At 38.7% G+C, this 17,615-nt stretch overlaps 1 protein-coding gene across 1 annotated transcript in view; it reads right to left on the bottom strand.

Annotated features, from left to right (window-relative positions):
* The window catches only part of LOC149416465 (leucyl-cystinyl aminopeptidase), a 61,794-nt gene that overhangs the window by 34,940 nt on the left and 9,239 nt on the right, over window positions 1-17,615 (bottom strand). Inside the window, exons 3-5 of the mRNA XM_089642004.1 lie at window positions 10,859-11,047; window positions 8,991-9,185; window positions 4,309-4,478 (exon numbers count right to left, since the gene is read on the bottom strand). Of these exons, the coding sequence (XP_089498130.1) occupies window positions 4,309-4,478; window positions 8,991-9,185; window positions 10,859-11,047 (554 nt within the window). The remainder of the gene's footprint in view (window positions 1-4,308; window positions 4,479-8,990; window positions 9,186-10,858; window positions 11,048-17,615) is intronic.

The raw sequence follows: 17,615 nt of genomic DNA, 5'->3' as shown, positions 1-17,615 counted from the left end.
GATTGTGTATTTTCATTAACTGCTCTGTTCTCTTATGGATACCCCCATACGACCTAGTTAGGTAGATTAGGTATAAACATCGACAAAGTGTTTTCTTATCTCCTATGGAGAAGTTGAGTCAGTGATAAGTGAGGGTTGCTATGCTCCCTAAAAAGTGTTGCCTGACGGGCTTATAACCCTATTTTGGGTCAGTGATGCATTATCGCATTTGGTTGTATAAAATGAATGTGATAGACAGTCAGTTATTTGGTTAGTTATAAATGTGGCGTCTGTATTAATTAAGTCTTACTTTTATTAATTATGTACTAATTATTTTTATAAATGTAACGTCAACGGTTGTCCATGACGCTAAGTCAATTAGTCTTCACCCAGCATATTCAAGCTGTGGGTGTTGGCGGATCCCGTTCACGTAACATTGGTTGTTATGTTTAGATTAAGTTTTTAAGTTTAGTTCCTACAATATTATAGTTATTTAAGTAAGAATGGCTGCACCGCAATCCTGTTCATCCTGCCTTACGTTCGATGAAGTGCGACCGGATTTGCGGCACGCCCATTCGCTATTCTCACTTTGGTTTAATTTTGTTATATGAATACTTCCTATTGATGGTTATTATTATCTACTGGTATTTTATTGATCACTTTGTTTTTTTTTCTGTTGTAGTAGACCCTTGGACCGACCTAGAAAGAATAGGGTTAGGTTATTTCGACAATTTTATATGTTTGAGGGCAAACATTTGGTGGCGAGGGGGGTAATGTTATGATGCAGGGCTAGACTCCTTTTGTTTTAATATTTTATTCATTAATTTATTCTGCATCATCACATTTATCCTCGCCGATTCTCTAACCTAGTTAGGAACTGGGCGATTGTCGCGGGTATTGGTTTTGGTAAAATTTCGAATCATAATTTAAAATTTAAAATCTGTACCGGGCGGAAACAGAACAAAAACACTTCCTTGCCTGCAGAGAAACCAGAGAGTGGGCCTGATCTCTCGGCAGACGACAGTCACAGTTTTCCGGAGTGAAATTGTTTGGGAATGGTTTCCCTTTAATCGGAGTGGCGAAGTCTAGTTTTATAGAGTCGTATAAATGGAGTAAAATACGAGGTTCCATAGTGGAATTGGTTCCGTGGCTCGTTCGAATATTGTAACCACGCGGCATCATGAATCGCAAACGGAGTCAGACGTGTGATCTGCTTGAATCCGACCCATCCTTTATGGGATGAAGAAGCCAGTGGCTTGAAATGTTGTGCCCGGTTACCGGAAGCCTAAGGATGGTATTCTTTCTCGCGGTTTGGCACTACGCCGACCGCATTTTCACCAGGGCCGTAGGGAGGCCTATTTTTCCTTGCATAAAGGGAATCCTCGCCAGGATACACGGATGAGACCGCGGGCACCAGATTCCTCTTCCTCAGTCGCCAGATTGCCAGTTTCCTGCCACGGACAGTCGCCAGGAGGCGGAACTGACTCTTCCTCTTGCTCCGTCTGGAGCCCCCTGGAGCTCAGCCTGATGAGGTGCTGCTCCAGCTCGAGTGGGATGTTACTTAATTAGCTATATAGATAAAGCGTGGTCGGAACCTTGGGGGTAAGCTTGTATCTGGCTTTTATTATATTGTTTTCGTTATAACTCACACGGTAGAGTGTATAGACTTGTATTGTATTCGAAATAATATACATTAATGTTACTCTAAACCTTCTTTCCTTGACTCTAAATTACACATTGTAACCTGACACATTTCTGGTTTCGAACCCAACCCCCTGAGAACCCTGGGATCACAAACATTCTTGTGGGTATCTGACCCTCAAGAATTGGCGCTTCCAGTACTGGATAAAGTTTGTGATTCCACATTCATTATTATAACCTGAAATGTCTGGTGAGTATTGTAGGTTGCACGTAGCAGGTAACCATAGCAACTACTCTACGTAGCAACTATTCTGAGTATTCGCCTTCTCCTTTTTTGGTAGCCTGATTTCATTGCACGTCCTTGTTTTATGTTTGTGTATGTCCTTGTTGTATACAATTTTATTTGAAAAATATTTGGGTAGCAGGTTGTTTCCTATTTTGTGTACAAATATCATCGTGTTCAAGGTCAACATCTGTTTCACCGTTGGCCAATTTAGTTCGTTTAACATTTTATTTACTTTTGAATGTCTATTTCGTCTGAGTATTGTTCTCATTGCCCTATTTTGGAGAATTTAAAATTTGTTTTGTTCTCGGTCGTTACACAGGAAAAGGATAGTTGATCAGTAATTAAAATGTGGAGCAATAATGGAGAAATGGTGATTGCAGTTTTTTCGGACAGTTTTTGGCGAATTCTTCCCAAAAAAGATATCTTTCTTCCAATTTTCTTTTGGGTATATTCAGCATGTTTGTTGAAGTTGAGTTTGGAATCTATTATAACTCCTAAGTATTTTATATCGGTAACATTTTCAATAATTTCAACATCAATTTTGATTTTGCTTTCACTGGATGTCTTCTTATAACCAATTACCATACATTTTGTTATTTTTTTTATTTTTTTTAAGCTTATTTATTTTTAGCCATCTTGATACATTATCTAGTTCATTATTTAAAATAGGTATTAGTTCTTCATAGTTTTCTTCAATTATATATATTAGTGTATCATCGGCAAATAGTCGTACTTTGCATTTTGAAAATATTTACACCATGTCATTAACATATATGAATATGAACAATAGAGGTCCAAGAACTGATCACTGTGGTACTCCTAATTTATTTTCCATTGGTTTTGAAAATTGATTATTAATTTTTGTTACCTGTATTCGGTCTTTCAAATACTCTTTTTTTAATTTAAAACACGTATCTTTCAAAAGATCGACAAATTATGGAATAGGAACGATGCAACTGCAAGCGGTTATTCCTGCCGTTGAGGGGACCCTTTGACTTCTTCATAAGGACTCTATCAGGACCTTGCAGAATTCAAACGTCAGCCAATCTTGGACACATTGACCCTCCAGATTCCGACCCACCTTTCATACTTATTTCCTTCTCAGAACTCTCCTTTCTATCCTTAAAAAGAGGGTAATGTTAAAAAAGATCTTTCTCTCCGTTATTCCCTTAACCGAATCAAACAGATCAATTAATTGACACTCAGATTGACTAGAATTAGATGCAATGGAAACAGACTTTACTTAAATATCTCAAAATGTAAACTAATCAGATTTTCACGAATAAAAAATCCAGTCATCTTTAATTACAACAATGCTCTCGAGACATCAACACAAATTAAAGTCTTAGGAATCACAACAGAAATCTCTAACAAAGGCTTACAAATGTTGCGATTTATAACTGTTATATGTTACGTTTGTTAGAAGTCAACTTGAGTACATTTCTCCCGTCTGGAACACACATTAAAATATTCTTGTACAAGCTTTGGAAAAAATAACTTTTCTAAGTTCCAAATTGGGTATTCCAGTAATTTTGTTGAACTACAAAACTCTTTTAAATGATTTGGATATGCTTAAATTGTCGAACAGAATGATTTTAATCGATTTGGTAGTATTTCTACAGGGTTTTCCAATAAGAGATGTTATTTTGAATAGCCCGCTATTTCGGTAGATGTTACTTTTGAAGCTGTCATTTTTTGACATTTGAGAAGTAAAAACTACGCCATTAATAAAAATTGAACAATACACGCTTCAACAACGCATTGAAATTCATAAAATTCACTTGAGTGAATCAAAAGCAAATCATCTTGAGTGATGAGGCCCATTTATACCTCGGTGGCTTCGTCAACAAGCAAAATTGTCGCATCTGGGGCTCGGAAAACCCAAGAGTTATTGTTGGAAAGCCTCTCTATCCTCAACGTGTGACTGTTTGGTGCGGTTTATGGCCCGGCGGAGTCATTGGACCTTACTTTTTCGAAAATGAGGCTGGAGCAACAGTTACGGTGAATGGATTGCGCTATCGAGAGATGATTAATGATTTTTTCATAGCCGGAATTGGATGGTATTGATTTGAACAACGTTTACTTTCAATAAGACGGCGCTACGTGCCACACAAGCAATGAAACCATTAATCTTTTACGATTGAATATCAAAACAACACCTTTTATTGGAAAACCCTGTATATAAAATTTAACCACGTTTTTGATGGGATAGTCATTTTGTATCCAAGCCACACTTGTGGCCTATTTTTGAGGATGGAATTAATATCAAACAGGGGGGTGTGGTTTATGAGTATAAGGAAAGCGTTGGATTCTCCCAAGATAAGATTCGCCGAGAAATCCGTTATATCGCGCCAACATCTCCAGGAATCCATAGTTCTATGAGTTTAAAAGATGGAACTTACCTTGATCTCAATGTAGATCTGATCAGCTGGCTTGTATTCCAGGAACTTATTGATTTTGATAGCGTGGCCCTTCGGCCCAGTTACCATCTTATCCGTTATGTTCAAGTCTCGCGCGTTCAGCACCACGAAGTTAGTCTCCTTCTCGACGTGGAAGTCTATCACCACCTCGCCTGCAACAGGAATAAATCAAATTCAAGAATAAAAAACGAAATATGAAGAATGAAGAAAAATAAAATACGACGGGTGAAGAATAAAGGGTGAAAATAGAAGCATTTAGAAAGAAAAATAAAATATGACTGGTGAAGAATGAAGGGTGAAAGATGAAGCATTAAGAATTAATAATTGATGAAGGATGAAGAATGACGCATATTGAACGAACAACGACGAACTAAGAATGGAAGAATGAAGATTTAAAAATGAAGAATGAAGAAATAAGAATTAAAGAATAAAGAGTGAAGAGTGAGGAATGAAGAATGAAGGATAAAGATTGAAGAATAAGGAAATAATAATAAAGATTGAAGGATGAAGAATAAATAACGAAGGATGAAGAATGAATATTGAATAATGAAGAATAAAGAATGAAGATTGAAGAATGAAGACTGAAGAATTAAGAATAAAGAATGAAGAATAAAGAATGAAGAATGAAGAATGAAAGATGAAGGCTGAAGGATGAATAGTGAAAAATGAAGAGTGAAGACTGAAGAATGAAGAATGAATAATGAAGAATGAAGAATAAATAATGAAGAATGAAGAATGGGGAATGAGGAATGAAGAATGAAGAATGGAGAATGAAGAATGGAGAATAAAGAATAAAGAATAAAGACTAAAGAATAAAGAATAAAGAAAAAAGAAAAAAGAATAAAGAAAAAAGAATAAAGAATAGAGAATAAAGAATAACGAATAAAGAATAAAGAATAAAGAATAAAGAATAAAGAATAAAGAATAAAGAATAAAGAATAAAGAATAAAGAATAAAGAATAAAGAATAAAGAATAAAGAATAAAGAATAAAGAATAAAGAATAAAGAATAAAGAATAAATAATAAAGAATAAAGAATAAAGAATAAAGAATAAAGAATAAAGAATAAAGAATAAAGAATAAAGAATAAAGAATAAAGAATAAAGAATAAAGAATAAAGAATAAAGAATAAAGAATAAAGAATAAAGAATAAAGAATAAAGAATAAAGAATAAAGAATAAAGAATAAAGAATAAAGAATATAGAATAGAGAATAGAGAATAGAGAATAGAGAATAGAGAATAGAGAATAGAGAATAGAGAATAGAGAATAGAGAATAGAGAATAGAGAATAGAGAATAGAGAATAGAGAATAGAGAATAGAGAATAGAGAATAGAGAATAGAGAATAGAGAATAGAGAATAGAGAATAGAGAATAGAGAATAGAGAATAGAGAATAGAGAATAGAGAATAGAGAATAGAGAATAAAGAATAAAGAATAAAGATTTTTTTTTTTTTTTTTTTTTTTATATTTACTCCACACAGGAGGCCCTGAAGAAAATAATTTCCCTCGGGGCCTATGTCATCTTTGGGGATGCTGTGTGGAGGGTCTTTTTTTGGAGAGGAAGGAGTGAACATGGGTCTTGAAGAGTCCCATGTTGTAGGAGGGAGGAAACACAGAGGCAGGCAGTTCGTTCCACAGCCGAGCTGTTGAACTTAAGAACGAATCGTAGAAGCGACCCGTTCTCATGTGACAAGTGTCAACTGTGTACAAATGTTGGGCGCGCGTTTGGCGTGTATCCCGACTACGCACCGGTGCCGAAGGGATCAATGACGCTAGTTCCTCAGAGCATCTTCCATTGTAATACCGATAGAACAAGGACAGCATACCTACCTGACGCCTGTGCTCTAAAGATTGCAGTCCGTTTGTTAAGATTGGGGAATCTATCAAACGGACCGCCCGTTTCTGCACAGAGTCAAGGGTTTTTTTCAGGTATTTTGGGGCTCCAGACCAGAGATGGCTGCCAAATTCTACAGTAGGGCGCACTTGCGATTTGTACAGGGTGAGCAGTTGTGTACTATTAAAGTATCTGCGGGCCCTGTACAGTACGCCCAGCTTCTGAGAGGCCAACTTTACTCTGGCTTTGATGGAGCCCCCGTACCTGAGCTGGTCACTTATAGTTACACCAAGCATATCAATGGAAGGCCTGTTCGGAAGATTGCTTCCGTTGAAGGAGACTAGATTATCATTTGGATCCCTTTTAGACGTAATCAGACAGGATTGGGTCTTTGAAACATTAAATTCGACGAGATTATTTTTACCCCAGGAGGAAATACTCTCGAGATAACCGTCCATTCTCTGCTTCAAAGCCCTCCGAGCCGTTGGAGTTTGTGTGCCCTTTGGGGGCTTGTCAAACAAAAAGCTATCATGAACTGTACTGTCATCCGCGTAACAATGAATCGGTGCACATGTCAAAAGGTCATTGATGTGCAACAAAAACAAAGTCGGAGACAGAACCGATCCCTGTGGGACGCCAGCATTTATGGAGTGCGAGGAAGAGGTGAAACCGTCAGCAACCGCCTGAATCGACCTATCCCTTAAAAAGTCAGCAATCCACGTACACAGGGATGCGGGAAGTCCGTAAGAATGCAATTTGTTGACAAGTCCTCGGTGCCAGACCCGGTCAAAGGCCTTGGATATGTCTAGTGCGACCGTTTGGGTCTCACCGTGACGTTCCAGGCACCGCCCCCAAACATGCGTCACATACGCGAGAAGATCACCGCACGAGCGGTTCCGCCGGAATCCGTATTGACGGTCGTTGATAATTTTGTTCTTCTCGAGGTATGTGAGCAGTTTGTCGTTGATCACACGTTCCATCACTTTGGACAGAACTGATGTGATCGCTATGGGGCGGTAGTTGGCCGGGTTGGAGCGGTCACCTTTCTTGGGAATAGGGTGAATTACCGCTTTTTTCCAACCAGAGGGCACAGTGCCACACTTCAGGGACATTTTGAAGAGCTTTGTCAAAACTGGAACTATTTCCGCAGCACACCTCTGCAATACCAGGGCAGGTATTCCATCAGGTCCACTAGCTTTGTTAACATCGAGCCCCCGTACGACGTGGAGTACATCCCGATGCCGGATCCTCAGCTTTTTCATATAGAAGCCGCAGTGAGGAACCGACGGCGGAACAGCACCCCCGTCGTCGAGGGTCGAGTTTTCCGCAAACATTTTCCCTAATAAGTTAGCCTTTTCGGTGGCGGTGTTTGCTAGTGAGCCGTCAGGTCTGGTAAGAGGTGGCAAACTGGGTTTGCAAAAATTTCGACCTATTGAGCCCGCAAGCGACCAGAATGCTCTGCTGCCATGCGGGCAGGCAGCCAGCTTTTTGCTGATCTGCAGGTCGTGTTCGAATTTTGACCTATTGATGATTCTCTTGCATTCCTTTGCCGATTTGTTGTATGCTGATCTGCTTTCGGGCGTTCGAGATGTGTTGTAGGCTCGGTAAGCCGCGTTTTTTCGTCGGACTGCTTCGGAGCATTGTCGACTGAACCACGGCTTTGAGCCCACACCAGTTTCTTTAGTAGTCGATTGTATGAAGCCATCCATCGCCGATTTGATGACTTCACCAATCTCCTGGGCACATCTTGAAGGGTCCGAAGTCCGAAAACAAACAGCTGACCACGGAAAAGCGTTGAAATGGGCCCGCATACCGAACCAATCTGCTGACCTATAGTGCCACACTTTTCTCCTCAGCCTCTCATTGGTTGGTCTGAGGCTAACGGGGATTGATGTCGTCACTAGGCAGTGGTCAGATGATCCCAGAGGCGCTGTGACGTCAATCTTATAACCGTGTGGCACAGTAGTTAAGAATAGGTCTAACAGATTGGAGCGGTGAGTCTGGACATCGGGAACCCTTGTAGGCTCCTGAACCAATTGCTCTAATCCGTAGCAAATGGCAAAGGATTCCGCCTGTCGGCCAGCCGAGTCCGTTGGGCCTGAGAACTTCAACCATGGTTCGTTATGAACGTTGAAGTCCCCCAGAACAACAAACTCGGCCGAAGGGTAGCGGGGCAAGAGATCATCAATAGTATCGCTCAAATGTTTGAAGAGCTCGGAAGTGTCTGATTCGCTATGGTTCGGTGAGCGGTATAGACATGCGTAGAATCTTGCCGTACTGGCAAGATTGACGCGCACCCACATTACGTCGAATCTGGAGTTTTCCAGACTCAATAGTCGCACACAGTTGACGTCAGCTCGACTATAGAGGCAGACTCCTCCTTTCAGTCGGAATTTGCTTGCGAGGGTAAAGCCCGGGCAGTCCAGATAGGAGGAGTCTGGCGGCTCGGCTATCTGAGTTTCGGATAGGAAAAGAAGGTTGGGACGTTGGGACAAAAGATGGTGATGGACGGAATTTAAATTTGTGTGCAGGCCGCGAATGTTGGCAAAATTTACCAACAGTTTTGGCCCGCACCGGGGACGCAAGAATAAAGAATAAAGAATAAAGAATAAAGAATAAAGAATAAAGAATAAAGAATAAAGAATAAAGAATAAAGAATAAAGAATAAAGAATAAAGAATAAAGAATAAAGAATAAAGAATAAAGAATAAAGAATAAAGAATAAAGAATAAAGAATAAAGAATAAAGAATAAAGAATAAAGAATAAAGAATAACGAATAAAGGATAAAGGATAAAGAATAAAGAATAAAGAATGAAGAACGAGGCTCACCTTTGACATCCCCCGTGGTGAGGTTGGGATGCAGCCACAGCGAATACCTCCAGGGCTCGGCCGAGGTGGGCAGGCGCGCCCCGGGCCAGGGGTAGGGCGCGCCCCCCAGGGCCATGCGCGGGGCCGGCGGGGCCGCTGTGCCGCGCGCTGACACCCTGCGCGCCCCCGGCGGCGGGGAGCCAGCGCAACCGCACTCTGAAACCAAGTTACACCATAACTTATAACATACAATTATACAAAACCTACTTTACAAACCAGTGAATTACCACTGCAACATATATATTCATATAGGTTAACAAACGCCGATTCTGAATATATTGCAGAAATTATAAATCGTCATTTCAAAACGAATAAAAGTTTGGTTGATACAACCGAATATGCTGATTCATCACAACCAGTCTACTTGAGTAATGGAATCTATGGTCTACAGTGTCCACATCTGGGTTGTCGATTGGCGGAGAATTCCCTCAATTGAGGAGAATTTCTAAGATTTGTAAGAATTGGGTTATTTGCGATGAGAACTTCTTTGTGGGGAAAATTCCGAAACACACCTTCGGAAGAAATTCTCCAAATGATAGTTAAAACCAAAGATATTAGAAGAACGAGATGTGCTATGAGCAGTTCATACTGTGTGGAATTGATTTGCCGAGTGTCGCCGGTTTTGTTCACCAATACTACTGCACACCTTCGCTTACGCTAAGGTATCCGCACTAATACATACAACAGATTTCTGTGCGTACACGTCCCGATACCGTTCAAAGTACCCTAATTAGTTAGTACTCCGCCTACGGTCCGGCGGCCAACATAGCATATCTCGTTCTTCTAATATCTTTGGTTAAAACCCTATCAAAATCCTTCGAGGAGTTTAGAAGAACTAAAATCACAAACAGACGCGGATATTAATATTATTTTTAAATATGGTTAGGTAAAAAGGAAACACCCAGAATCCCCGAATTAAATTCGATGTAATGTAAAGGCGCCCGAGAGAGACACTAGCAATAGCGAAGCATTGCGGGGGATCCACTAGTTTACAATAATATGGTTAGGTAATCAAGAAACGCCCAGAATCCCCGAATTAAAGTCGATGTAATGTAAAGGCGCCCGAGAGAGACACTAGCAATAGCGAAGCATTGCGGGGGATCCACTAGTTTACAATAATATGGTTAGGTAATCAAGAAACGCCCAGAATCCCCGAATTAAAGTCGATGTAATGTAAAGGTGCCCGAGAGAGACACTAGCAATAGCGAAGAATTGCGGGGGATCCACTAGTTTACAATAATATGGTTAGGTAATCAAGAAACGCCCAGAATACCCGAATTATAAAAAACATTTCGTCATTATTTAATGACAGGATAAACGCTTTTGAACGAACACGTGTTATATACGTATATAGTTTATTGGGAAATGGCCTGCTTTCACTCTTTTAACAGGACACCTCACAAGAGCACCCCTGTCTGTACAGTGTAAAAGCGTGGGAACTGTGTCGCCATCCGGTTGGGCAGCGTTGTGAGGCGGGTTAAAGTAGGGGCTGTAAGAAGTGATTTATTAATGCGGCCTTGAAGAGGCCCGCACTATATGAAGGAGGAGAAACAGGTGCCGGTAGCTCGCTCCACAAACGATTCATTTTCTCAAGAAGCCAACATCACCATTAAATTACCTGTAGAACAGACGCAGCATGCTTTCACCTGTACATTAGAGATGGTAATCGATCTGTTAACAACCGATTGTCAAGCAGACGGACAGCCCTCCTTTGCACAGAATCAAGTAGGTGTATCAAGTATTGTAAGGGCTCCAGCCAGGAGGTGGCTCCCAAATTTAATTTTCGGGCGTTCCTGAGATTTGCATAGGGTTAGCAGGTGGTTACTTACCGGCCTGTGGTCCCGCGTAGGCCAGCACGAGCGCGGCGGCCAGCAGCGCGGCTAGCACGGCGCACGCCAGCACGAGCGCGCGGCGCTGCGAGCACACGGCCACGGCGCGCCCGCCCGAGCCCGCCGCGCCCGAACTGCCCCCGTACGCGGCGCGCTCGCGTGCCAGCCGGGATGACGCCGAATCCGGCCCTGGAATAAACAATAATATTAACACTATAATATGGTCGGGCATTTTACCGCCAAATTGGGGGCGGGTGTTTTTTTTAATTTTAGCGCCAAAATTAGACTTTCCGCCAAATATTCATATCTTATGATCTATTTGATATTTTTCGATGAAATTTTCAGTGTTTTACTTTAAAAAGATGTCTCTATCTATTTACTTATCAATGTATGTGTAATTCCTTTTTTATGAACAAAAACTTTCTTCTTTCTTGGGAATCATAGAAAAAACAGTATTTCACAATCGAAATAACATATCGAAATTTATTCATACAAAATTACAAGATTATTTAGAAATTTTATTGGGATTATTTGGGATACCAACAGTTCAATCAATAACATCATAATAATAATTTAGTTACAGTAAATAAACCATTTACAGGTTTCCACATACCTAGGTATTATAATAATATACAAGTGAAAATTACATTTCAAGAAAAAAAAGTTATTTAGGGGGGAATAGGGAGGGGGTAGGATGAGGAGGGATAGGTTAGGTTGAGGTATGTATAAAGGAAGTTAATAAAGTGGTGGTTGTATTAGATGGTATCTGTAGTTATTGTAGGTATCGAGAGAGTATCTGTGGGATTTTAAGGAGTGTGGTGCAGAGTTAAATATGTCAAATTGTGAATAGTGTGTGTTAAAAGTGTTGGACGCACGATAAATGAAAGAATTCTGCTTAGAATTAGTGTTGCATCGAGGGAGGCTAAAAATCATGTTTGATCTGTCTCGTCTGTTAGGAACTCGTATCTGTATTCGTTCTGGGAGTTATGGGCAATCAACAATATTATTTTCAATACATATAAAAAAACTATAAACTAATAGTGCTTCAATGTGTGATAGCGTTTGAAACACTTTCCTTTATGCAGGGGCACATTGCAAAACTTGCACATGTACCGCGTTTCACTGCGTAGTTTGTGAGCGGAACATACGCGACAACGATTTTATTTTTTTGTTGTGTTTCAAACTCATTGTATTGACAGGTAGATAGATCGGGTACCGCCGACAATAGAAAACACATGACCCCGCACCCATTTAGAACCCCTTTTGTTTACAAGTTTCCCGCTCCTTACCGCTTTGCGCAACAAAACGAGTAAACTTGTCTCCCGCGTCTTACTGTAAAAACGAGTTTTCTCGTTTCCCGCAAAGAATGTGTTAAATGAAAAAACACACATTGTAATTTACCACTTTTTTATTGAATTAAAAAAGGACAACCAACCAGGTGTCACTTATCTCAAGCTTCGTCAGGGCTATTATATTAACAAATTATAATTACATACTGACACATATATGCATAAGAAAATACAATGAGGGAAAGAGATAAATAAAGAAAAAGATATATTAGTGCTGACAGAAAGAGAAGCAAAATATAAAAGAGGTTGTCAAAACATCACAAACGAGCGACGATCATGTTTGTATACGTAAGAGTAACATAAAGTAAAAAAAAATTATAACAACACTACATATAAGACAAAACATTAAAACTAATTTACCAACGCTACTCTAATTTGTAGGATTCGACAAAGTGTTGGCATAGATCAGGTGTGGCGAACCTAGGGCACGCGTGCCCGAGGTGGCACGTTTGTTCATTTGGATGGCACACTAACGATTTCCAAGTTCAATTTTTTTTTTAATTTTTAAGTAAATAATATTTTTTTTTGATTTGACCAGTTGTTTCAAAAATTTCTGAACAGTCGTTCATTTTCTTCTTTTCTTTTCAAATGTAACAGTCATTCTGTTGATTTTTTTCAAACCAAAATTGGGTTGTTGTTTAAGTCACTGGAAGATGTTATGATTCTTGTAACAAAATTGATCAATTTGATATCTGCACGCGGATTAAGCTGCTGCCACACGCAAAGCTCACATCAAAAGTTAATGTACAGCGCATCATCTTTTCTACCGACACACGACGCTATCAAATATTTCTTCCTGTGGTAGGAGAGGGGGTCAGTTGAATTCGAGAGCGGCCGAGGAACATAATTTCATCTGTCAAAGTGACAACTTTACTTACTGACAGCTTGAGCACGTTTTCGAAATGGATGATACTTGTCGCCTATTGCTGGATCTGTTGGACAGCTCATCCTCAGATGATGATGCCGCCAACTATATAATTATAAATGCTATTTATAAACTTTTTAGATTTTAAACAATCTGCGCGTAAATAGCGCATTTTCACATAACCTGACATAACCTCTCCGTCGAATCAGGAAATTCGCAGTTCGCACGCCAATCGACGAAAGCGACATATAATAAATTATTGTAAAATAAGCTCAAGTCGATTTCCAAAAATGTCGAAGGCAAAGGCGGCAAGGACCAACACCAGAGCAGGGAACGAGAAGAGAGCACGAGAGCTGACGAGAGCAAACCAGATTACCCAGGAAAACAATCAACAAACGAACAAACTAGAAGCTTCTCTATGTAGGTTAGGGCGGAGTGAAAAAACTTTTTTTCAAATTTCGTGTTTCCTTTATTACCAATGGGTGCCTTGGTAGTACCCTATAAAGTACACAAAATATCATCAAATTCCAACTTCATCTTCAGGTGGCGCACTACAAAAAATGGTGTTTTTTCAGATTTTGTTAGTAAACAAGCACATCATCTAATCCAGCTTAAACGTCACAAAATGTATTTTAGTTTTAGCCATCTAACTAACCCCTCTTCCCCCCACCCCTTGACACTATTTTGCGTAACAACAGCTGCAGTCAATCAGTAATTAACAGACATTAGCGCGGAGTGCACATTCGTTGGAACAGCTGCGAAAACTTGATTGTGATTTCTTTGTAATATGCCTAAAACAAGAAAAAATTCAATGTGTTCTATGTTTGGTTGCCCAGAAAAATTAAAAGACAATGTGTCGCCAACTTATTTGGATGTAATAAAGTATTATTTGTGGATTAAAAATGACTTGCAGTGGTTAGCAAATGAAAAAGATCCTGCTGTGAAAGATATTTGTGAAATAATTGCAATTGATCTAATTACGTTCTGGGATAAAGCTTCTATTTCTATTGTAACTGAACGTCAAATTGTAACTAAACTAACCCGGTATTATCACAAGTACAAATGCTTAAAGAAATGTTGAGTACCTAAAAAGAAAACTGAATTTTATGAAGATGCAACAAAAAAACTCTTTGATATTGCTGTTTGCAAGTGCATTTGTGTCGATTTTTGTAAATGTTTATTGAAAATACCCAAAAAGGAGCTAGAATTCCTGCAAGATCAGAAAAGTAGCCGCAAAATGTATATCGGCTCAAAAGGATTGGTGGCAACCAAGGCTTTGGAGCGTAGGCAATTATGACTGATGACGCAAAATAAATTACTTCAAAAATCGACTGTTGAAAAACCTCTGAGCTCCTCACCAGAGACTTCAGAGACCTTGGATGATAGTGTAAGATTATCAGACAGCAATCAAGATCCAGACTTTTATACACTTTTTCTGGCATACTCCACGCCATCCACATCAAAATCACAAACAAATCAGATGAGGCATCGATTAAAAAATCTTGCCACTGTCTGTGACAGGACTGGTGTCTCCGACAGATCAGCATCAACCTTCGCCAGTGAAGTTCTTCAAGATATTGGTTTTATTCATAGACATATGAATATTCCTATGTCTGTGGTTTTATTTTTAAACAAGATTTCTCAAAAGTAATAGATAGAAGTAAATTACGACGCGAGCGCCGAAAAGTTCGAGAAGAGTTGCAAAGAAGGCAAATTTCCAGCTTCGGGAGTTCTGACGGTAAAATAAGTGGGTTATATTTTGATGGTCGGAAAGACAAGACCATTGTGCAGGAAAAACATGATAACAAGTACCACAGGAGAACCATTACTGAAAAACATATTGTTTTGCTCTCCGAGCCAGATTCTCAGTACATTGGCCACGTCGCGCCTCCTTCTGGAACCGCTAATTCTATTAAAGATTCAATTGTAGAATTTTTAAATTTGCGGAGATTTATCAACCATTGTAGCCATTGGATGCGATGGCGATGGAACGGCTGTAAACACGGGCTTCAAGAATGGAGCAATCGCATTGATTGAAAGACATTTAAATAGACCATTACACTGGTTTATATGTTTGTTGCATGCCAACGAATTACCACTGCGTCATCTTTTTAATACTTTGGATGGCAGTACTTCAGGTCCCAATACGTTCGCAAGAGTCATTGGCAAGATGTTACAGCACTGTGAAGACTTTCCTGTGGTGAAATTTGATAAAATTACGACAGTCTTACCGGATATCGACGTGAAAATTCTAAGCAATGATCAAAAATATCTGTATGAAATTTGTCAAGCTGTAACACAAGGCAGCGTAAAAACTGATTTGGCTAATAAGCAACCAGGAAAGCTGGCACACTCTCGTTGGCTAACCTGTGCAAATAAAATATTGAGACTATATGTAGCAACAAAGTTTCCAACTCATAGTCTGGTTGAGATTGCTACGTTTGTGATAAAAGTGTATGCGCCAATATGTTTCACCATAAAAACTAAACTTTCATGTAAAGATGGTCCGAAACATGTCCTTAGTATGATAAAAAGATGCTCCTATATAAAATATGAGCTGAAAACAATTGGTTTTCGAATAATCGAGCGGAACTCTTTCTTCGCTCCTTCTGAAAATATTTTATGAGCGATGCTACAAGACGAAAGACAGCATATAAAAGAATTAGCAGTAAGAAGAATTCTTAAAGTCCGACAAAATGCAAAGGAGAAAAAAGTAAGGACATTCTTGACTCCAAAACTAAACTTCGAAGCCAACGATTATTATGATTTGATAAACTGGAAGACAGAAAAAATATTCGAGCCACCATTCACAAAAAAATACGGTGACAGTGAATTATGGGACAAAATTATGAGCGAAGATATAAATATCCGGATTGAAAATTTTCCCCGTCACACACAAGCTGTGGAGAGAGGTGTGAAACTGGTCACTGAAGCTAGCTTGACTGTTTGCGGAAGTACAGCACGCGATGGATATATTCGAGCAAGAATAAAAAAGAAATGCCGAAATTCGAAACAAAATTACACCTTTCCTCTGGAATTCAGGGAGCTACCCCATACGCATATGACACGACTGAAGGCTGAAATGATTAAAAAATATATATATATTCTTAATTTTCCTTATATTTTAATGCAAATAATAAAGTTAAATATGATAATAATTTTGTTTTAAATTTTTAAAAAATTTCTATATTCGATCATTTTTTCAAAATTTCAGGTCCTCTGCGCCACCTGAAGATCATATGTGAAAAAAACATAAAAAATATTTTTCAACAGCTATTTATCTACAGCAACATTAAATGATATAGGGTTTTTGAAATTCGAAGAAATTTTTTTTTCTACCTCTTTCACTCCGGGCTAATGTAGGTATCAGGCCGTCCAACTTTATCAAAAAACCGAATGATATTACCATATAAACATACTGAGTTAAAAATATGATTAATTTTGAAAGGGCGAAAATTTGTTTACTTCAAATTCAAATATTGATTATATTTATATTTTAAATATATGTTAAGTATGTTTGCCAAATAAAGTTTTTTTAATGTTTCTAAATTTACTAGCACACATGACGATATGAGCTAACATAATAAATAAGAAATGCATTATTAGGCTGCTTATGTCATGGCTGTCAAAGGGAACACGGAACTTAGTCGGTAGCTCCGTAATTAAAATGACCCCCTCTCCTTTTTACGGCGGAGAGGGGGACGCATAACTTTTCAAATATCGCGTCGGGAGCGGTTACGTAAAATAAATTCGGTTAGCGAAGTTCAGAACCACACTTATAGCGCGTTATCTTTTTACGTGTGTCGGGTCTGTATGGGATTGTATGGCGAGCGCTATTGTGCTTTATATTATCTGTTGATGTGAGCTTTGCGTGTGGCAGCACCTTAAAACAAACGAAAATTTTTAGAATTGTTAAATGAGGTAAACTCAGTATATAAGGGCTTACTTATGTACAACAATGTGCGATGGTTAAGTCGTGGAAAAGTTCTTCAAAGATTCGTTGAGTGTTTGGAAGAAGTTAGGCTTTTTTTAATAAATGAGAATCTCATTGAAAAATATAATGAGTTACTAGATTTCGAATGGCTTTCAAAATTGATGTTTTTTACTGATTTGTGCATACATTTAAATGAATTAAATATTAAATTGCAAGGCGTTAACAACACAATTATTGTTATGTTTGATTTAATCAAAGCATTTCAAGCTAAATTACAAATTTTCGATCGTGACGTTGTATCTAACACCTTCAAATATTTCCCAAATACAAAAAACTTTTTGCAGAAGAAAAGCCAGATCAAATCAAATTAACACAAGAATTTTCTGTAGTTATTCAATCGATAATCAACGTTTTCTTCAAGATTCAAACAATTCAGGAGATTTGAAAAGATATCAAAATTTATTTTATATCCAGATACACTATCAGCAGATGACCTCAATTTGGAGATTTTTTTGTTAATTTTTCGAGTGGCTAAATCTAGAAGATTTTGAAATGCAATTTATCGAATTCCAATCGAGTTCGCTATGGAAACAAAAAATTGTTGATTTG

This window comes from Hesperophylax consimilis, chromosome 17 (genome assembly GCF_061612785.1).
Source record: "Hesperophylax consimilis isolate HC1 chromosome 17, BYU_Hcon_1.0, whole genome shotgun sequence".
Classification (NCBI taxonomy): Eukaryota; Metazoa; Arthropoda; class Insecta; order Trichoptera; family Limnephilidae; genus Hesperophylax; species Hesperophylax consimilis.
The sequence above is the reverse complement of the archived record's forward strand: the minus strand, read 5'-3'. Positions and strand labels throughout refer to the sequence as shown.